Consider the following 22,859-nt stretch of genomic DNA (forward strand, 5'->3'; position numbering starts at 1 on the left):
AGAGGGGCTGGCCCAGTGGCACAGCAGTTAAGTTCGCATGTTCCGCTTTGGCAGCCCAGGGTTTGCTGGTTCGGATCCCAGGTGTGGACCTATGCACTACTTGACAAGCCATGCAGTGGCAGACGTCCCACATAGAAAGTAGAGGAAGATGGGCACAGATGTTAGCTCAGGGCCAGTCTCCCTCAGCAAAAAGAGGAGGATTGGCAGCAGATGTTAACTCAGGGCTAATCTTCCTCAAAAAAAAAAAAATTCTCTAGGGATGTAAAATAGTGAAAATGAATATGAAAAAAGAATAAATAAACTATACATTATTGTGTCTCACTTTTATAAAATAGTATGTTGTCCTAGGAGATACCTTATACAAAGTTATATTAGTTGTTTGTTTTGTTAGTTTTCAGATTTTCAGTTTCCCCTTCCTTATTTCTGTCTCTTTCTGCTTTACCAGCCTATTGTAATTATATTTAAAACATTTGGCACTAAAAGGAAATATTTGGAGGCATATAGAATGGAAAATGGTCTAACTCTAGAGACTTTTCTGTTTTGGTTTTAGAGACAAATAGGTGGAAGAAGAGTTTATTTTAGTTTTGTCTTTTTGTGAATTATATCACTTAAGAATGTTTTTCAGTATTGTTAGGGTAGTTGATGTATTTGTGAAATTTGAAAAACCATTATTTATTTTCAAGTAATTGGAGATTTTACTTGGGTCTTAAAAAACGTAGTTATGGATGGGAGATAAAATCAGAATACAGTAATGATGCATCAGGCTAATAAAAATTATAGGCTGTAGTAAATTACAGTTCCATCAGTGTTGTCAATTTGTATTTTGAGATGAATATGTTCTACTTATAGTCTGGATTTTTTGCTGCCTGAAAAAATAAAATTAGTAGTGTTAAGTAGTGTAACAGGTAAAATATATTTATATAACAAACTGAGATAGAGCTTGGTTTAAGCACACTTGTCATTAATTTTGCTTCAAAAACATAGGGAAAAGGTGGAAATCTCTGTCAACATACAAGCCTGTAATATGCAACAATATTAATGAAATATCTTAAAATACCACTGTTTGTGGGTGAAGAAAATTAACTTTAGTGCTTAGAAGAGATCATGAGCATTTAAGGCTTGTATTTTATGACTGTATGTCTTAGGAAAATAACGGATAGGTATAAACTGTGGTACATCCATACCATGTAATATTATTCGTTGCTAAAAAGAAATAAGTGATCAAGACATGGAGGAACCTTAAATGCATAGTACTAAGTGAAAGAAGCCAGTCTGAAAAAGTCTACGTATTGTCTGATTCCAACTATTTGGCATTCTGGAAAAGGTAAAACTATGGAGACAGTAAAAAGATGAGTGGTTGCCAGGTTAAGGGGGAGGGGAGGGGGATGACTAGGTGGAGCACAGAAGATTTTTAAGGCGGTGAAACTACTCTGTATGAAACTATAATGGTGGATGCATGTCATTATACGTTTGTCCGAATCTATAGAATATTCAACACCAAGAGTGAATCCTAATGTAAACTGTAGACTTGGGGTGATAATGGTGTGTCAGTGTAGGTTCGTTGATTATTAACAAATGTGCCACTCTGGTGCAGGATGTAGATAGTGGGGGAGGATGTGGGTGTGTGGGGGCAGGGGATATATGGGAACTCTGTACTTTTAGCTCAGTTTTGCTGTGAACCTAAAACTTCTCTAAAAAATAAAGCCTATTAAAAAAATAATAACAGACAGGGTAAGGGACAAGTCATGTGTAACCATATGTAGTTTGCATGTGCTAAGTGCCCTTTCTTGTGTGCTGTATGCTTGCTAAGAAATAATACAGATACAGATCATCTCTATGAGATTAGTAAATATATTTTGAAAGAGGTGGTTAGTGAATGGGTTGATTATCAAATGTTGTTTTTGAGGCAAAAGTAAGAATATGATGCCAAATGGAAATCAATTAAACAGAAAGTCTAATGGGTTGGAAAGCTTAAGGAGTTATAAATAGGGATAAGCCAGAATGCTTAAAGGGAACAAAGTGATTAATAGAACTTCAAGAAATTTTTGCAGATAAAGTTAAGCCAGTTAGAACAATGGTCATGTTCCTTTAGGTAAATATAGGAAGTCTCTGGCAGTTAGTGATATATTGAGGCTTTATGTCTCCTTCTCCACAATCTTGCTATTAAGTGATACATTACAACAAAGCTACACAAACCAACAGTGATTAGCAAACTGCCATAGAATCAGTCAGGACCTGTTTCTATAGGTTATAAGCCAGCTCTCTGTCCAAGTCACATGATAAACCCCTTGTATAAAAGCTTGTCTCCAAGGTTAACTTAATGGCATTTAGTTCCTGTATGAGTCTCCTAGGGCTCCCATAACAGAATGCCACAGAGTAGGTGGCTTACATAACAGAAATTTATTTTCTCAGTTCTGGAGGCTGGAAGTCCAAGATCAAGATGCTGACAGGTTTGGTTTCTTCTGAGATCTTTCTCCTTGGCCTGTAGGCAGTGGCCTTCTCTCTGGTTCTGATGTGACCTTTTCTCTGTGCATGTGTGGGGGAAAAGAGCCCTGGTGGCCCCCCTCCTTTTTTTTTTTTTCCAGCTGAGGAAGATTCTCCCTGAGCTAGCATCTGTGCCAGTCTTCCTCTATTTTGTGTGTGGGTCACTGTGACACAGGGCTGCTGACGAGTGGTATAGGTCCATGCCTGGGGACTGAACCCAGGCTGCCAAAGCGGAGCACATTAACTTAACCACTAGACCACAGGGCTGGCCCCTCTCTTCCTCTTCTTATGAGGACACCAGTCCTGTTGGATTAGAACTCCACTCTTATGACCTCACTTAACCTTAATTACCTCCTTCAAGGCCCTGTCTGCAAATATTGTCACATTGGAGGTTAGGGCTTCATCATATGAATTTGGAGAGGACACAGCTGAGTCCATAACATTTGGGTCAGGAGACAAAAGTTCTCCAGAGGAGCAAAGAGCAGTGGGGCATGACACATCGGATCCTGAAAGATGTTGTAGACCGTTGTAAGTTGTTTTTTTTTTTTTTTTAATGTGACAGGAAGCCACTGAAGGATTTTGAGCAGTCAGTCACTATCTGACTCTACCCAGGCTACTATTTTAAGAATACAGGGGAACAAAGGCTAGAGCAGAGACACTAGTCAGGAGATAGTTGTAGTAATCCAGACAAGAGATGATGTCTTACACCAAGGTGGGAGTGACGGAGTTGGTAAAAGTAGTCAGATTCTAGATTTATTTTGAAGGTAAAATGGACAGAATTTGCTTATAGATTGGATATGCACTGTGAGGGAAAGAGGAGAGCGAAAGGATAGGTGAAAGATTTTTGCCTGAGTAAGAAGATTATGGGAAAGAGCAGGTTTTGGGGAGACAGTCAGTTCAGTTTTGGCTTTGTAGGCATCTTAGTGGCATCATATTATACTGGGTTTTGCATTTTTTATTTTCAGATATAGCAGTATGTATTCAGTATCCTTCCATTCACTTCTAGGCACCATCCCATGCTAGTACATATAGATATACTGTATTTCTTTTAACTGTACCTTTATTTGTTGTATTTGAAAAACACATGTGTGCCAGGTACTGTTCTATACCTTTTACGAATAAATATTAACTCACTTAATTCTAATATCAACTCTGATATACTACCATTATTCCTCAATTATAAATAAGGAAACTGAGGCCCAGAGAGGTTAATATACCCTAGATAACATAACTTGCATGTAGCAAAGCCACTGCATTGTAGTCCATTGTATGACTATCATAATTCACTTCACCTAATGACAAATTTAGGGGTGGTTCCAATTTGGGAGTTATTATAAGATATGTTGCATAGAACATCCATTTTCATGTCCTTGGGTATTGGTATATTTCTGTAGGGTAAATAAACTGAGTAATACTGGGTCAAAGGATCTACACATTGCTTATTTTAATAGATATCACCAACATGACCTTAAAAAGACTGATTCCAATTCATCCTTCTGTGATGCCCATGTTTTTTTTCTTTGTTTTTGTAATTCTCCAGTCTGGTAACGTTTTTGCTTCTTACCTTCTAAATTTTAATGGCAGATCAGTATAACTTGTTTGTAATGGTTCTGAACAGTCTGTTTAAATCCCGTGCTAGATGTTGAACTCATAGCAGTTGTTGGAAAACGTAAAGAATAATGAGTATTCAAGTCAAGGCAAGTGCCTACGTGTGTAGGTACACATTGTGTTCGGACTAGGGTGGGATGGGCTGCACACACAGGAAATTCGTCAGGTTGCTAACTCCTGCCCCAAGGTAACCATTATTCTGACTTTTAACACTTTAGTTTTAGATTAGTTCCGTATGTCTTTGAACTTTGTATTCTTTTACTTCTGCTTCTTTCCCTCAATATCTTGTTTGTGAGATTTGTCCATGGTGTTGTGTGTAGCAATAATTTGTTCATTCTCATTGTTATTTAGTATTACAGTACATAAATATTTATCCATCCTGCTGTTGATGGACATTTCGATTGTTTCCAAATGCTGCTTTGAGCATTGTTTTAAATGCATTTTGGTGGACGCGTATACACACTTCCTAGCAATGAACTTGTTTTGTCATAAGGTTGGCAAATATTCAACTTTATTAAACCTTGCCAGTTTTCAAGTTGCATATACCCGTTTTTATATTCCTACCAGCAGTTTATGAGAGTTCCAGTCGCTCCACATTCCTACCAGCACTTGGTGTGTTGTCTTTTTAATTTTAGCTATTCTCACGGGTATGTTGTGGTATTACATTTTGGTTGTAACATGATGATTAGTAAGTTGGGTATATATTTTACTTGGCAGTTTGATACCTTTGATTTGAAGTATCTGTGACTAGATTCCTTCCATAAGAAGAGAGTTTTTTGTTTGAAGTAAAAAGGAGTACTCTGCTTTTTTCCCCCAAGTGAAATTTTAAAGTAGATTCCGATATATAAAACAGATTAAAAGGAGTCTTTCTTGAGAAGCAGTATAGCATGATAGTTAAAACAGATTTTGGACCCAGACTCCTCCATTAGGAATCCTACTTTTGCCATTTACTACCTGTGTGACTTTGGGCAAGTTACTTAACCTTTATTTGCTTCAGTTTCTCATCACTAAAGTGAATGTAATCGTACTGTCATCATAAGGTTAATGCTGACATAAGTTAGTTTATATAAAGTATGCAGGACAGTACATGGTGCATAATAAGCACCATATAATGTTAGCTGTTGTTAGTAGTGATGGTGACGGTGATATAAATTTTATTTTATAAATTCATATCAAGTTAGCTGATGAGAATAATGAGGCTCTACTGTTGAGCACAAATTTGAAATTGAGGGTTATGGGTAGTAGTTGCGATTTTATTTTAGCTTCAGCCTCCAATTTTTTGTTTTGGTTGCACAATGCCAAGAAAATCCTGATTTACACAATTGAGAGCAATTAAAAATAGATAAGGTTCACCCAGTAGTCTCAGGATTGATTAAGCTTTTAGATCAGTTTCACAGAAAGTAGTATAAAATGTTTATTTTGAAATTGTTACTAAATATCTATAATTTGCTTGAATTTCCTGTTTTTAAATAAAAATCACAGAAGCAGCACTAAAAATTGTTATGGTTTCAATATCTATTGTGTTATCAAAACACATCTGCATTACAAGTTTGCCTGTTGTTACTTTCAGCCCCAGGATAAGATGAGCAGTACATGTGCTCAACCCTTGCCTAGCATGGTAAAGCGTGCCCCATGGGTACTGTAGTGTGTGTTTACAGTGGTACAAAGTTATTGAGCCAACATATAGACTAGATTAGAAACAAAAGTCAGAGCTACGGTTTTCCTAATTAGTGACATATTTTCAAGATATTCAAACAAAGATGGCAAGTAAAGCTATACAAACCAAAGATGAGTTTACTGGCATCACAAGTGATGTATTGTTTGGTGTCTGGTGTGTTAACAGTAGGCATATGAGAACGTGTGTGTGCTGTTATAGTTCATAGCAGTAGTTACTCCTCAGCCATCTGACACAGTCACAGGCTTTCGCTTACAAGCAGCCTTGCACATTTGCAGCTAGCTGACCCTTATATCAAGAGAACATTTCCAGCTAACCTCAGGCTTTCAAATAGACTTAAATGAGTATCTTGACAATCTCCTCCAGCACCAGCTTTCTGTGTCCCCACCACACTGTCTCCCCCTGCTGCTTAGCCAGTGTGGGCTCCTCTAGGCAGGCCAGTCTCCCCTCTACCTCACCACTAGTCTGGTTGTGTGTTCTCTTCTCTCTGCTAATAGTGCCTAGTATACTCTCACCACCATCTTGAGTACCGTAATTTCTTCATGGTCCTGCTTGAACTCCACCTTCTCTCAGAATCATTCCTCTCTAACATCGTTTTTTCCTATGAAATCCTGTCCTAACATTCTGTATCTCAGCATCTAAAGCCTTTTTTTTTTTAATCTCATAAAGTTGTACTCTGTGAGCACTACTACAAATCGGTGCCACTCACAGACTCCATCAGCAGAGGGAGCTAAATAAAAGAAGATGAGTCCCTGAAATTAAGACCTGAAGCAGAAAAAGTACTTACAAACAGTGACATTTTCACATACTGCTCAGTAATGAAAAAGACCTTGAATAATGTTAGAAATCAATGATTTGGGCCCTAATCCTAGGTTAAAACTTCTATGAAGTAATTTGTAAAGTATTTTTGAAAGAGATCGTTCTATATCGTATTAAAAGCCTGTTTAGGGGGATAACCTGATAAACATATGCATATTTTTAGGAGAAGCACTCTGATGTTTAGTTTTTTTCTTTTAATCCAGTTTGTTCCCCCCACTGAAAGTTTTATTAATTAAGGATGATGAAATGAAGTCACTAGCTTTGTAAAGAGTTTCATATGGAGCACTGAGTCCTAAAGCTGCTAAGGATTATGGATAATCCAGTCTAAGTTTTAAAGATGGAATTTTCAAGTAAATTTCTTATATTTTGTTTTGATTAAGTATATGTATCTTAATTTCAGTTAGCAGACTCGAAGAGAGAGAAGCAGAACTGAAGAAGGAATATAATGCATTACATCAAAGACACACTGAGGTGGGTTTCTGGGTTCTTACCATGCAAATATTGAAACAAAGACATTAACTTTAGAGATTATGTCTTAATTTTTCTTTGAAAATCAGCTAGTGTAATTCTTGGGGGATCATATCCAGAAAACATTAAATTTCATGTAGCATTCACCTAGTTACCAAATGTTGACTTTCATTGTTTTTTATCTAAAATTAACTTTTCATGTGTTGAATTAGTAGGCTGTAGAATAATGTAATTATTAAGGCAGTGCCAATAATTCTTTCTTTGGCTAGCTAAGTAAAAACTTCTGTGTGCATAATAAAAAGTATACATGATGCTAATATGACAGAATTGATTTAATTTACGTTGTTACCAGTTGGGAAATGATGGATTGGTAAATTATTAGTGAGAGTCTCTGCATTTATAATCCAGTATGAAGGATTTGCATTAAGTTTATAACAAGTAACATAAACACAAATTATAATGTGTTAAATCAAAATGACTCTAAAACAGGTTTTCTGCATGAAATTTCAGTATTTTAAATTAACAGCTTTAGCACATGATGTCCCCAAAGCAAATTAGAAAATGTGCTTGAAGGTTTTCTGTGACTCTCTTCTTTTTATGATTTCTCTGTCGGCCTTTCATATGTTGCCTGTGTTTCTATCTCCTTAATGTGAAAAGTGTTTTTGGGTATCGTGGTCAATCTAGGGTTCACATACCTAAATAAATAGAATTTTCATAGACTCATGTACTATTTGTTACATGAAAAAAGTAATTTCTCTCTTTTTCCCTTTCTAGTCCAGTCTCTCCTATGGTACAGATGGTTCCAGTCTTCAGCTTCCATTTTTCTTTCACTAGTTTGTGTGATCTCTTACCCTGCCTCTGGTAGAGACCTCTATTAATTGCTTTTAAGGAAGATAAAACCCCACTGCACTCAGTTTCATTTGGTTTGGAATAATGTGCTTAACAGCATCTTGGGGAGGGGTTGGAATTTCTTCCTGACAAATGATTACTATGTTAGCTTATGTAGCCGTACATGAAACATGAAGTGTCACGGAATTGATATTCAGTGGTAGAGGGAAAAGATTGGCCACAGTGGGCTGGAACCGTAGAGCTCTGGAAAGACACAGGAACTGCTTACGCAGCAGCCTTTTAAGTATGTAAAAAAATACCCACATTTTAATAAGATGGCATTTGGTGGATATTAAGACTGTTAAAAAACAATTGATTTTTAAAGACCTATTGTTGGTTCTTTTTACACAATTTATTTCAGGGCCTGAACAATGCCCTGTATTGGGAGTGCTTATCAGTGCTGATAATTTTAAATATGTTTGGGGGAATATATTTATGTGCCATAAATAATTGATAGTGATGAATAATGAATAATTATTTTGTTTTTCATTGAACTTCTAACCTTTGTGATAATTGAGTATTGTTAAAGTATGTATAAAATATATGCATTCTTGAAAAATCACTGTAGAATGCAATTTCTATTTTTCTCATATAATTATTTAATAAAAGTGAAGATATGTTCCTAAAGAAAAAGCAAACTGATGTGTTAATTTCAAATGAAAAAATATGATTTTTCTATTTATTTCTGTTCCTTCAGAGAAGGACAGTGCAGAAAGAAAAAGCGATCTCATGAAAATCTTAAATACCATGTCAGAGAGTTGGACCTGTCCAGTAACCAAATCGATTTTGCATGTAGCACCACAGCTCTTTCCATGGGATCCGCTCCCTCAGTCATAAGCGGCTCCTATCCTCTGCCCTGATAAGATCCCTTTATTTTTTGCTCTGCCTCAAGGAAAGCTTATGTAACACAGATATAGCTGCTCTGAAATGTGGGTCTCTTCTACTCTAACCCACATTTTTCTGTGTTTATACATCTGTACTGGAAATGCCATTCAGTTAGCAATTATAAATAGATATCCAATGCTAAAGAACCAGGTGTCCTTTAAAGGTGAATTCTGGAAACCTTCAGGGAAAGGAAGTCTGAAGGATTTAACCTTAGTCTTTTCACTATTACTTCCAACTAAGGTAACCGTTTTTACAGGCATACAAAAAAGTTATTTAAATAGCACTGTTGGGGCCGGCCTCGTGGCGCAGTGGTTAAGTTTGCATGTTCTGCTTCTCGGCGGCCTGGGGTTCGCTGGTTCAGATCCCAGGTGCGGACATGGCACTGCTTGGCAAAAGCCATGCTGTGGTCAGTGTCCCAGGTGTAAAGTAGAGGAAGATGGGCATGGATGTTAGCTCGGGACCAGTCTTCCTCAGCAAAAACAGGAGGATTGGCAGTAGTTAGCTCAGGGCTAATCTTCCTCAAAAAAAAAAAAGCACTGTCATTAAACACATTGCTTGCTGCTTAAGGGAAATCTGCTATGGCTCTTTTTGTAATGTGAATAACTGTTTTCTAATCAAATCTAAAATTTTGTCCATGTTACTGAATTTGCTTAAAAGAAGACATGCCTTGAAGAGGGCAGTGGAGGAAATAAAAACATCAAGTTAATTGTAAGGCACTTGGGCCAGATGGGTACATACTCTTATATTAATCACCAAAAACTTGACCCCTGGGTGTTACATCAGGGAGTGTTTAAATGTATTCTCACTTCATCCTCTGACCAAACTCTTATCATCGATCCCCATTTTACAGATTGAAATTATGAATTGACTTGTCCTAAATTCCATGCTAGTGTGTGACTAAATTTGAACCTAGGTCTGTCTGATTCTCTTGCCTAAATTTTCAATAACTTTTAGGTTATGGAACACATGGATGTTAAATGCACTAGAAATTTTCCTGTGCCTCTTTGCTTTATGACATCTCAACAACTTTAAGACTAGCGGCTTGGCAGATATAGCTGGATGGTTCTTGGGCTGCATATGGAAAGATTCAAGGCCAACATGATGAAAGGGATCCATGCCACTTGTCTCCAAAGCCTCACTGTTGGCTTTGCTTTTCAGTTTGAGCCAGAGCTGCCAGTCAGCCTTGCTGTGAAGATTTCTTTAGGCAGAAGAGGAGTTGGCATTTTCCAGACAGTGTGCTTGGGATCCTTCTTCATGGTTCCAGCTCTTTGGTGAATTGGCTCCTGAATATGTGTGAATTAACATGCATACCTGAGAAAATTGAGAATTGTTGTTCTGAGATCAGCAGGGATGGGACTGGCGGACCTGATAGTGGATTATCTAAAGCATGCCCTGTTTTACACTCTTCTGTCCAGCAGCACTGATCCAGCCGTCCCACTCACTTTTTGTGAAAACCAGAGCTACATTGTGAAGACCTGTAATTAAAATTTAAATTTTTATATGCAGTTTATTTTTTCTACTTTTTTGTGCTTTTATAGAGTATAGTGCATATTTTATTTCAGACGTCAGGAAATGCTTTAGGGTGTGGGATTTTCTTGTGGGTGTGAGGCAGAAAGGACAATGAGCTTATTGCCTGCCTAGAAAATTGACTAAAAGGGCAGATACAGCATGAGTCCTATACTGCTGAACTGCTCAGATGATGAAGTCAGGGGGACCTGAGTTCTGGCCCCAAAGCCAACCAGCTAATGGCACGTAGAAGACAGTTGATCATTAACTAACTGGTCAAATTGGGCAAGCTATTTTAACCTCCTTAAGCTGGAGTTTATCTATAAAATCGTAATATTATTGTAAGGATTAAATGAAACAATGACTGTAAATGCACTGGCTGACTTGTATTTGGTGCTCAATAAATGTTAGCTGCCATTTTGTTGTTACTCTTCTCTCCTATTAAGTGCTAGTTTAGTTGGCTTGGAACCAATTTCCTCACAGTCATGCATTGCTTAACGACCGGGATACATTCAAGAAATGCATCATTAGGCAATTTTGTCATTGTGTGAACATCATAGAGTGCACTTACACAAACCTGGATGGTATGGCCTACTACATACCTAGGCTATATGGAATAGCCTACTTCCTGCTCCTAGGCAACAAACGTGTATAGCATCTTACTGTGCTGAATACTGTAGGCAGTTGTAACACAATGGCATAAAAGTATTTGTGTATCTAAACATATCTAAACATAGGAAAGGTAGAGTAAAAATGCAGTATAAAAGATAAAAAATGGTCCACCTGTATAGGGCACTTACCAGGAATGGAGCTTGTAGGACTGGAAGTTGCTCTGGGTAAGTCAGTGAGTGAGTGGTGAGTGAATGTGAAGCCTAGGATGTTACTGGACACTACTGTGGAGTTTATGAACACTGGATACTTAGGCTACACTAAATTTATAAAAAAATATTTTTCTTCAATAATAAATTAACCTTAGCCTACTGTAACTTTTTTACTTTATAAACTTTTAAATTATTTTTAAACTTTTTGACTCTTTTGTAATCACGCTTAGCTTAAAACACAAGCACATTGTACAGCTGTACAAAATATTTTCTTTCTTTAAATCCTTATTCTATAAGCTTTTTTCATATTAGATTTGTTTTTTCTTTTTAAACTTCTTTGTTAAAAACTAAGACACAGGGGTCGGCCCTGTGGCCGAGTGGTTAAGTTCCTGCGCTCCGCTTCAGTGGTCCAGGCTTTCTCCAGTTTGGATCCTGGGCGCAGACATGGCACCACTCATCAGGCCATGCTGAGGCGGCGTCCCACATAGCACAGCCAGAGGCACTCACAACTAGAATCCACAACTATGTACTGGGGAGAAGAATAAAAAAAAGAAGAAGAAGGTTGGCAACTGTTGTCAGCTTAGGCGCCAATCTTTTTTTTAAAAAAAAACAAACCTCAGGCACACACATTAGCCTAAGCCTACACAGGGTCAGGATCATCAATATCACTGTCTTCCACCTCCACATCTTGTCCCACTGGAAGGTCTTCAAGGACAAATAATATGCATGGAGCTGTCATCTCCTATGATAATACTGCCTTCTTCTGGAATACCTCCTGAAGGACCTGCCTGAGGCTCTTCTTGGGGAGGTGTCACTCTCAGAACTATGTCCATGAGGTTTGTTTCTATGATCAAAAACGTCATAGATTTACTTGTAAGCAGGTAATGCACCATGAACATTCCTCTTTATTAATGAAAACCTACAATGTTACAACATCACTACGTGGTAGGAATTTTTCAGCTACATTATAATCTTATGGGACCACCATCATATGTGCTGTCCATGTTGACCAAAATATCTTTATGTGGCGCATGACTGTATCTAGACCATTTTGGAATGTCAGAATGCTATATCTGCAGTTACTTGGGATCAGTCATTTGAAGAAGTTTGACAATTTTTTTCTAAATTAAAACAATTTTAATTATTTAAGACAAGAATCAATCTATAGAATGGATTATTTTGGGGTAGAAATGATTCTGCCTTTGCACTTATTTAGAGTTCTTTTTATTTTTCTATATTGAATAAATAGATTACTATAAAAGCAATTCAAGGAAGGTTTCTATTTTCTTCATCTGAATGCTTAAAGAAACTTAGATTCTTCCAGTTGAACTAATCAATTTCATATGATTATCCAGTGTATAAGAATTCAACTTAGGTTTTCTAAAACTTTTTGAAAATTTAAATTCATACCATCTGTTTGGCCCAAACATCACTTTGTTCTATAAGTCTCTCTCTCTCTCTCTCTTTTTTTTTTTTGATGAGGAAGATTGGCCCTGAGCTAACATCTGTTGCCAATCCTCCTCTTTTTGCTTAAAGAAGATTGTTGCAAAGCTAACATCTGTGCCAGTCTTCCTCTGTTTTGTGTGTGGGACACTGCCACAGCATGGCTTGATGAGTGGTATGTAGGTCCACGCCCAGGATCCAAACCAGTGAACCCCGAACCGCCAAAGTGGAGTGCACCAACTTAACCACTACAGCACCAGGCTGGTCCCTATTAGTCTCATTTTAATTTTTTCCTTAAAGTTCTTCCTGATACAAGAAGAAAACAGCTCACTATTTATGGTTTGCAGACACAACAAAAATTGTATTTCTGCAAAACTGTTCTTTAATAGGCGATAAAGGGAAAATCTGTAATTTTAAAATAAAAAGTATATAAATTTAAAAGTTTTAAAAATGGTTTCACATGCCATATCCATGTGATTCTGTTTTCATTTTTCTGTGTCTGATACATTTCTTGTTTGGATTAGTCTTAATTGGGGAGCAGTTTGATTCTTTGATAATGTTTGAGTTGATAAAATTACTCATCTTATTCATGCATCAGAGTTCAGCTTTTTGTTTATTTGAAGTAAATACCACTTTCAAATTGATTTACATTTCTTAATTTTTGTACATTCATGCATGTTGTAAAATTTTCATAGAAGCATACTTTAAAAAAAGAAATTTAAAAAATTTGTTTAAAATTTTGTTTCTTTCAATAGTTATCCTTCCAATATGCTACAATGCATATTTTAGGTTATATTGAGATTGAAACCTGTCTTCATAAATTATAGAAACTTCTAAAGCTATTCTATGCTACAGTTTTAAGAATTCAAGGAATAGTCCCAAGAAAGACTTCAACCTTTCTTGCCTACTCTTAATATTTACATTACTTTAAATTGCTAACATACCTTTTCTTATTTTTTAAAATTCACTTTTTTCTTATTCATATCATGTTAGTATCTAGTAAAGGCTTTTTAATTTTATGATTGAACTTTGTTGTATTTTACATTTTTTAATGCCAGATTTAGGCTTCTTAAAAGTGGAAGTGTGGATTATCAGGAATCAAATAGGACTGTAGAATTTCTTGGCAATTTATATACTTGATATTCTTGAAGTTTTCACTTCCATATCCAGCGTGTCTATCATATGATGCCCTATCCAAGACTTAAAATCAAAGTGCTCTGACTTTTCACTTGTTTTAATTTGCTATCGTTATTATAAATGATTGTATTAAGTAATGAGACCAGTAAATTTGCAGTCAAACAAAAGAGAAAGTATTTTAGCATTCTTTCAACTAAATCTGTAGACATAAGAAATAAACATCTTGATATTTAATTTAAATTAAATTTCTTAATTAAATTGAAAGTGATCTTTACTCTGTGAATCCTTTGTAAAATGGAAAAGATCACCACATAAGGGTTTGATTTCTTCTCAAGTTTTATGTTAATTTATTTGTTGTTTCCCATTTTAGTGAATGGATTTCTCAGATGCCCTGTTATTTTTAACTAGTAGCCTCTTATCACCTCTTCCCCAATGTCTGTATTTCGTTTGTATTGTTTATGTCAAAATTATATCATTTAATAGCATCACATATTGTAAAAAACAGTTTTTTGCCATGCTGAGCAACATGTTGGCTACTTTTATGAACAACAGCATCCTTAAATGTATATTCCTTTGCCATTAAAAAAATTTCATTCTTAATATTCTTTTATATGCAACTGTAGGTAGTCTGATAAAAAATTTATACAAAAATGTTACCTTTGTTAAAACACTGTGTTTTTATTCCAGGTATTAGTCTTAAAGTTTTGTGTATTTTTTTCTTTCTTCAAAATAGATGATCCATAATTATATGGAACACTTAGAAAGAACAAAACTTCATCAGCTCTCAGGGAGCGATCAACTAGAGTCCACAGCTCACAGTAGAATTAGGTAAGCTTTGTTACACGTTTTGCCTTGAGACAAAGTGAAATAATCTGTCTGTTTCTGTTTCTCTCTGTTCTTTAATCCTGGAACAATAGATAGGCTGATTCAAAAAGCTCTCTACTGTGGTTGGAATGCTATAGGAGAGAACAGCATAGAAAAATACAAACAGCCTTCACTATTGAAGAGGTAAATTGTGAGCCATGCCATAGAAGCAGCATATTTTGATTGTTTTCCAATACTTAATGGAGGTTACACTAGGTTTAAATTTTTCTGATTCGTGGGAATGCTGAATATTTTTCATTTCTCCTGTATAAGTGGTTTAAAGTCCTTTTTGTTACAGAGAAGCATGTTTGAAAGGGTTAGCTAGACTTCTGTTTGATGTAGGAGTGTGAATAAATTATGTAGATCTCCAAGCATTGTAGCCAATGAGCTAAGCCAAGACTCTTAGTGGAGAGGAAAATAGTTAATAGGCTGGCTGTCGCTCTGGATTGCTGCATAAATGCTGGGAGCAGCAGCCCTATGGTTATGAGGTGGGGAGAACGGGATGACGTCATCGCTCCGGAGCTGCTGCAGGATGGAGTGGAAAGCTGCTGCTGATGGCATTGTTTTTGTGGCAGCAGCTGAATGACAGATCCTCACTACAAAGATACCCGTTTGGCCCTCGTATAGGCCTCCTGGTTCGGGTGTTTCACCATGCCAGCACAGCGCCATGAGTCCTGGATGCATGCTGCTGTTTGTGTTTGGCTTTGTTGGCGGGGCGGTGGTCATTAATTCTGCTATCTTAGTCTCTCTCTCTGTTTTGCTGCTTGTGCACTTTTCTATTTCTACCGGTGTGCCAGCTCTGACGCAGAACCTACCAAGGATACTCAGGTACTCTAGTCTCTCTTAGAAGCCCCTGTTTAGTTGGCTTTTCTCAAATTTTTAGCTTCACGGGTCTGCTTTATAACCATTTCTGTTGCAGATTGAAACAATGGAAAATGGCCTGAAGCTAGGATTTCTATTCTTATTTATAGCAATTTATAGGCCATCACTTAGAGACACTGCTTTGTATTCGGAAACCACCGACTTAAGAAAAGGATTTTCATCTTGTACTTATACACAAGTACAAGGTCAGTGTGGTCTTGTTTTAAGCAGAGTGTTCCAGGAGTAAAGGGAGAGCAAGAGTAGAGCACGGGTCCAAGTGTTACAGCCTCTGCTGTCAGCATCTGAACATTTAGGGACAGATATCTTTATGCTGGGACCTGCAGTCGTTTAGACATAGGCCGTAGGTGTTTATTTTCTTCCAATTATCCTTTGACTGAGGGAAGTTCATGCATCATTTTTGCAATTTTTGATAGTAGCTCATGGGAATTGACAATTTAAATATTTTTCTCCTAAAACAAAATATATTTTAAAGGGAAAGGATTTAAACCGTTAGGGCAAGGAATGTATATTTTCTCCATTATTTACACATCAAAGTTGTGAAAGCTTTACAAGGCCCATTCACTATTGTTTGGTCAGATGTTGCCCTTTCTTTGGAGACTTGGGTGACAAATACCCATGCCTGCTCGCGGGGGTAGTTATTAATCTCCATGGCTTTTCTGCTGTTCGCTCTCCTTGCACCCTGTACGAACCAACTTCTACATTAGAGGATTAAGGTTTTGGATTCTTTTGTTTTCTAACTCGTCAAACTAAAACTATCTGACTTGTTCAGATTTCTGCTTTGTGCATGGTTTAAATGAAAGTTCATAGTGTATAGCTTTTATTATTTAAGTGTTTACTTAAAATACTCAACTCCTAATTGTGGATTTAGATAAATTAAGATGAATTAAAGTAGTAAATTCACTCAATGTGTTCTTTTTTATTCATAGATCAGTTCACGTCCAATATTTGTTTAAGGCCCCGAAATTAAATTGCATCTATGGTCTAAAACTAGATATTTGGTCATTTATTTTCTTTCCTGATTTGATAAAAACTGAGAGAAATCTCCTTACTTGTGTATATTTTAGTACATAAAACATGTCTAAATGTATATATAGGCTTTTAGGAGATTAAAAATACGTTAACTCAAGATTATGTAGAATGTTAAACTAAGACTGGTTTTAAAGGGCTGTCAGGTTTCGGTTTGTTGGAGAAAGCAGTGCCGGGCTGTGCTATGCAGCGCTGTGTGGGGGAAGAGGCTTTGGAGGTGGACTGCCTGGGGACACATGCTCTGCACGTGTGAGCTGGAGGACCTTTGGCAAGTTGCTTAATCTCTCTGTGCCTGAGTTTCCTCCTCTGAGTTTCTTACCCCACTGGGTGGTCTTAAAAATCAAGCGAGATGATTATTTTGTATTTAATCAGTTGCAAGATATATAGTAATTTAAACAAGTAAATAATTTTCATAGTTACCTTTATGTACCTTATTTTTAGCAGAGCTTTTTGAGCTCCAGCTATTTTATTGATAAAACAACTTATGATTAATTTCAAAAAGTTCCTTGACACAGAAGTTGCTGTTGATCTGACTGAGTAAAGATATCAGAGTGTTCAATATTAAGATTAAATTGTCAAGAAGTAAGTAGTTCCTTGGAGTCAAACAGGTCTTTGATTCTTGTCTCTGCCAATTACTAGTGCCTAAAGTCTGAGCATCACTTTTCCTAATCTGAGACCTGGGAAAACAATCCCTGTTTCCTTACGAGGATTAAATGAGATATGCAAATAAGTTATCCATCTCAGTGCTTGCCAGATGGTGAGTGGTGGACAAATGTAACCCTTTTTACTGCCCTTTATATATATAATAGATTGTATTAATGATTATTTATTTTAAATGTGAATATAGCAAAAAACTGTTTCAAAACACTTTTGTGAAATTCTTTATACATGTAAGGCAACCTTTAAATAACCAACTGAAAATGGATATATGAAACTAAGACAGTTTTTAAAATAATATGACAAGGATTCTGATAGTTGATGATACTTTGTTTCTAGACAGTAAAGCGTATTGAAACAACTGAGGTTTAAATTCCCACTTAATGTTTTTCTACATGTACACCCTTCTTTTGTTTCTTCTGTGAGTTTTACTGAAACATTTAATAAATATTGTCCCAGCCATGCACACCAACACAGTAAAGGACTAATGTTTACCTTTTAGGGTTTCTTTTTGAAAGTAGGATTCTAATTGATTTCCATAATTACATGTCCTTCTCCCTCCCCCAACTCTTATGTAACTTAGTAAAATAAGGAGAGAAGTGATGTATGTAGTAATATTATTTTTCCAGAGTTGGGACAATGTAACCCAGAGCGTAGTTGACCCTCTTGACAGACAGCTATCAGTCTCTGAAGAAAAGTTCCCTCCTGTAGAGCAGTTTCTGAATGATTCATAGAGCGATACAAAGTGGTGTGAATTCTACTTCTATTTTGGAGTGTAGATTTAGTTCACAGGTATAGGAAAGTAAGACTTGGATCCGCGGCAGACTCCTTCCCCCGAATAGTTTTACACTTTTTCAGTATTTGATCTGTGTGAAAATGAATGTGTTGTTATTCATATAGGAAGATAATTCTAGTGACTGACCTGTATTTTGATTTCTCTTAGCAGTGTGATGGATTTGCATGAAGTCTGTATTATCTGCCTGGTTCTCTTTGCATTTTGGGTTAGAGAGCTTTCCACTGAACTCTATCTGATTAAATTCCCAGTCACTTTTTTGCTTGAGTCATTAAGATATGTCAAAAAATAAATAAGTCATCTAGTAGCTCATAGACCCTTAGATTTTCAGTTCCCAAAATATGTTCCCCCAAAACTGCGGGGTAAACATCTGTTAACAACTTTATTTTGTCAAGTATGGACATTAAAATAAAGTAACTTTCTAATCATTGTCAGCATCATTTGGTGAAAGGGCATTTTAAAATCAGAGAAGCAGAAAAGATGTAGAAAAGGGTTAGTCATTCTCCAGAAAGAGCAGGTTGTATGGTATGTGGATATGTGGAAATACATATGTGTACAATATGTACTATGTTATCCCATCAGGGTATAAAAAGTGGTGCCTCTTTTGGCCGCGGACTTATGGAAACTTTATTGCTGAACCAGCATTTGGGAATAACTGGTATAAACAGAATAGTTGACTAGTTACTTTAATTTTTGTCATTTGGTTCTGGCAGCTTGTAGTCACAAACTTAGATTTGGTATTAAAATCTAGGCTTTTATTGTGCTGCCTACCTGCATTTGATTTTTCCTCCCAAATCAAATAGGAAAAGTACCCCAAGTGTGAAGAAGTGTTGAATAATTTACTCTCGCTGATAGAGAAAGTCCTGTGTTATTTCCTTGTGCATACAACTTTAATAAACTGCAGTCCCTCAACTCTTTTGCTTCACCTCACCTTTAAGAAGGTATTCTGACAGTTTTACGAATCCTTTCTGATTGTTGTTAGGAAAGACAGAGCATACCCTTTGTGTTAAATGAGGACACATTTCAAAAGTGGCTTAAGTTTCTTGGTATAAAAATGAGTTTACAGAACAAGAGACTTATTTAGCAGAACTGAATATTTTCCCACTTTTACTTATAACTTCAGTGTTTCTATTCTAACTTACATTCTTACCAGTAGAGATACGAGTTCCAGGAGCCCCCAAACCTTCAGTGTCTCGTTTCTCACCAGTTTCCCCATTTTGAGTTAATGACCCAGGATGACCTGTTAGTAGGCTTGTTCCACCCTCTAAAAGCCCTTTGATTTGGAATCTTCTATTCGTCAACAAGGGATGTCTTTCTTGTTGAAATTCTTTTATTATTAAAATTGTAACTCGAATTCATTGAAATTTCCCACAAAGCATTGGAAACTCTACAGTCTTTCATAGAATTTTTTGGCCTCCTTGTTTGGAAAAACTGACAATCGTTTTCTCATATGTACTGTGATTGAAACGAACTCATGTATATGGGTTCTATAGAAAAAATACAACTTCTCCTGCTTTTTGAGCAATTTTTAACATTTAATCAGTAGCCCTGATTTAGATCATATGATTTTCCTTTAGGCAGAAAAGGCGTACCTTGAAGAGGCTTGGGTAAACACCTAGGGATTAGTGTGAGGATTTGGGAAGTCTAGAAACAGGGATTGGGGTCACTTCCAGAGGAGGAGGTTGCAAGTTCCCCTAGGGCTAACCTAACCATGAGTGAAAACTTAGCAGCTCTTCTCATTGTGAAAGCTGATCAGAAACTGCTTCCTGGGCAAGGAACTCATCAGTAACTTACAAGATGTCCTAAACCATTACTTACTACTTTTTTCTTTTTTACTTTTTTTTTCGATGAGGATGATTTGCCCTGAGCTAACCTCTGTTGCCAATCTTCCTCTTTTTGCTTGAGGAAGATTGTTACTGAGCTAACATCTGTGGCTGTCTTCCTCTGTTTTGTATGTGGGATGCCACCACAGCGTGGCTTGATGAGCAGTGTGTAGGTCCCCTCCCAGGATCCAAATCTACGAACCCTGGGCTGCTGAATCAGAGTGCATGAACTTAACCACTACATGACTGGGCTGGCCCCTCTTACTACATTTTTTAGTTGATTTCTTGAGGCTAATTTAAACTTCTGAGACTCTGTCCTTTCTCTTTGGTAAGTCTCTTGTTCAGATAGGCAGATGATATTATTTAAGAATGATGTCTCTAAAGGAAAGACAGCACAAACTTTTTTTTTTTTAAGATTTTATTTTTTTCCTTTTTCTCCCCAAAGGCCCCCAGTACATAGTTGTATATTTTTCGTTGTGGGTCCTTCTAGTTGTGGCATGTGGGACGCTGCCTCAGCGTAGTTTGATGAGCAATGCCATGTCTGCGCCCAGGATTCGAACCAACGAAACACTGGGCCGCCTGCAGTGGAGGAGCACGCGAACTTAACCACTCGGCCATGGGGCCAGCCCCGACAGCACAAACTTATCACTTACAGTCATGATGAATAAAAAATTAAAAATGAATAAATGCTTGGGCTGGTCCCTTGGCATAATGGTTGAGTTCAGTATCTTCCACTTTGGCAGCCTGGGTTCACAGGTTTGGATCCTGGGCGCAGACCTACACCACTCACCAGCCATGGTGTGGTGGCAACCCACATATAAAGTGGAGGAAAATTGGCCCAGATGTTAGCTCAGGACGAATCTTCCTCAGCAAAAAAAAAAGAAAGAAAGAAAGAAAATGAGTGAATGCTTTATTTTTTCTCCCCTCTCCAAATAGAAAAGAGCGCCCTATATCATTAGGGATTTTCCCATTACCTGCTGGAGATGGATTGCTTACACCTGACACTCAGAAAGGTGGAGAGACCCCTGGATCAGAGCAATGGAAATTTCAGGAATTAAGTCAACCACGTTCTCATACCAGCCTGAAGGTAAGCTTTATTCTGCTGAAATCTTTAATTTACATTTTATAAGTTTTCTTATCCAAATTGAAGTCTAGACAACCAAAACATAATGAAATGAAATAGTTTGTATACGTTTTAGTTTGTAAAACTTTTTTTTTTAATTGGAAATCAGCTCTTCTCAAGGAGTTTTAGTTTTTTACTATTCTTTTCCACGTTATATCAGAAAAGAAAATGAAGCATTGTTACATCTTGATTAGTATACTGATGACACTAATGACCAAAATTTCTATTTGATTTAGCCTACATTATATGAATTTAGAGTGAGGTGATCGGTGAACTTAATTATATTTTTTAGAATTGAAAATCATTGCTACCTGAAATCGTTGGTTCACTGTTAGAAACGTCACAATTTAGTAAGGCTTCACTTAAGAAAGAAGTTCCTTCCTCAAAACTCTTCATAAAGCAGTAGTTAAAAGTACATTGTGTTTAGCTGAAAGGCCTGGTGTTGATTCATTATAGATTATATTCTTGACCAAGAACTTGTCATTAAATACATTATAAATATGACATATATATATATATAATAGATATCTAAATAATATACTTGGAGTAGAGATATACTAATAATTAATTTTTAAATAATATTTAAAGTTATATTCTCTATCTTATTTATAAATGGAATATTTATAAATGGAATATTGAAATTCCCTTTATGTAGGAATGCCTTTATAAAAGAATCTTGTTACATTATAAAATCTACTCAATCATAAAACAAACAGGCCATGTACAATGAATACAAGTGAGTTACTTCATGTCTTATCCCCTTTTTCTGCTCTCTTTTTTCTCCAAAGTACTTACCATGGTCCAGTAGTGAAAGATAGCTCTTATGATGCTTCTAAAGTACTAAGTCATTTACTTATTTACTTTGTTTCTCTCCACTGAGAGAACATAAAATCCATGAAATTTATTTACTGCTCTATCCCTAGCACTTAGAAAGGTGCCTAGCACATAGTGGCCACTCAGAACATGTTTGTTGAGTGAATTATTTGTTTTAGATGTTAGAAAGACTCTTTTAGGATAACATAAATGGTCTGTCAGCTCTAGAAGGTGGGGGCATTTAGAATTATTTCACTGACCTTTGAAATGTACTCAAAACAGTAAGTAGTCAATAAATATTTGATAATTTTTCTCCCACTGAAAAGTAATTTTAACAGCAAGACTGACCTCACCTTTCTTCCTTTCTCTTTTTTCTTTTTTTTTTTCCCCACTGAGGAAGATTAGCCCTGGGCTAACATCTTTTGCCTGTCTTCCTCTTTTTTGCTTGTCGAAGATTGGCCCTGAGCTAACATCTGTGCCAGTCTTCCTCCACTTTATATGTGGGTCACCGTCACAGCGTGACTGACAGTGTTGTAGGTCTGCACCTGGGATCCAAACCCACAAACCTGGGCTGCCGAAGCAGAGCACACGAACTTAACCTCTATGCCACAGGGCCAACCTCTCTCTTTTGTTTTTTTGTTGCTCAATTTATTAGAAGCTAATCACACAGCTGCTCACTCTCAGTCCACAGCAATGCCACTAGGAAACTCTCTCATTCTTTACTCTTATGGCTACACTGGCTTTTTAAGCCTGCCTGTGGGTTTAATAGATCTTCCAGAACACCCATCCCTCAGTTACCTGTTTGCCATTTCCCTTCCCCAAAACAAAATTAAGTAGGAAGGATACTTTTAGTACATGAAAAATATATACCATATGGTAACAGTATTTTAATTACTATCCAAAAAGATACCTTAAAAAGATTATTATAATTCTCTTATTTAATCCAGTGACACACTGTGACTGAACTTTATTGGCAAGTTATAAACTGATTAACAGGTTTTTAATATGGACTCAGGCATAGGTGTGTTCTGTGTCCTCCCTAGAGATACTGAAGCAAGTACTCCCCACTAGTTTCTAAACTAAAATACGGTCTCTCTTTACTCTGGACGTGGAGCCACTAAATGAGATAAAGTCTCAACAGATA

At 36.7% G+C, this 22,859-nt stretch overlaps 1 protein-coding gene across 9 annotated transcripts in view; it reads left to right on the forward strand.

Annotated features, from left to right (window-relative positions):
* SPAG9 (sperm associated antigen 9) overlaps nucleotides 1–22,859 on the forward strand; it is a 126,509-nt gene that overhangs the window by 43,219 nt on the left and 60,431 nt on the right. For 5 of the 9 annotated variants that reach the window (XM_044744225.2, XM_044744227.2, XM_044744228.2 and 2 more), the window contains 3 exons: nucleotides 6,987–7,057; nucleotides 14,468–14,562; nucleotides 20,716–20,866. In XM_044744225.2, coding sequence (XP_044600160.1) covers nucleotides 6,987–7,057; nucleotides 14,468–14,562; nucleotides 20,716–20,866 — 317 coding nt within the window. Of the gene's footprint in view, nucleotides 1–6,986; nucleotides 7,058–14,467; nucleotides 14,563–15,002; nucleotides 15,427–20,715; nucleotides 20,867–22,859 lie in introns of those variants that run through there. The other 4 variants (XM_014833677.3, XM_070483002.1, XM_014833682.3 and 1 more) reach the window with 1 other exon arrangement.

Source organism: Equus asinus, chromosome 13 (genome assembly GCF_041296235.1).
Source record: "Equus asinus isolate D_3611 breed Donkey chromosome 13, EquAss-T2T_v2, whole genome shotgun sequence".
Classification (NCBI taxonomy): Eukaryota; Metazoa; Chordata; class Mammalia; order Perissodactyla; family Equidae; genus Equus; species Equus asinus.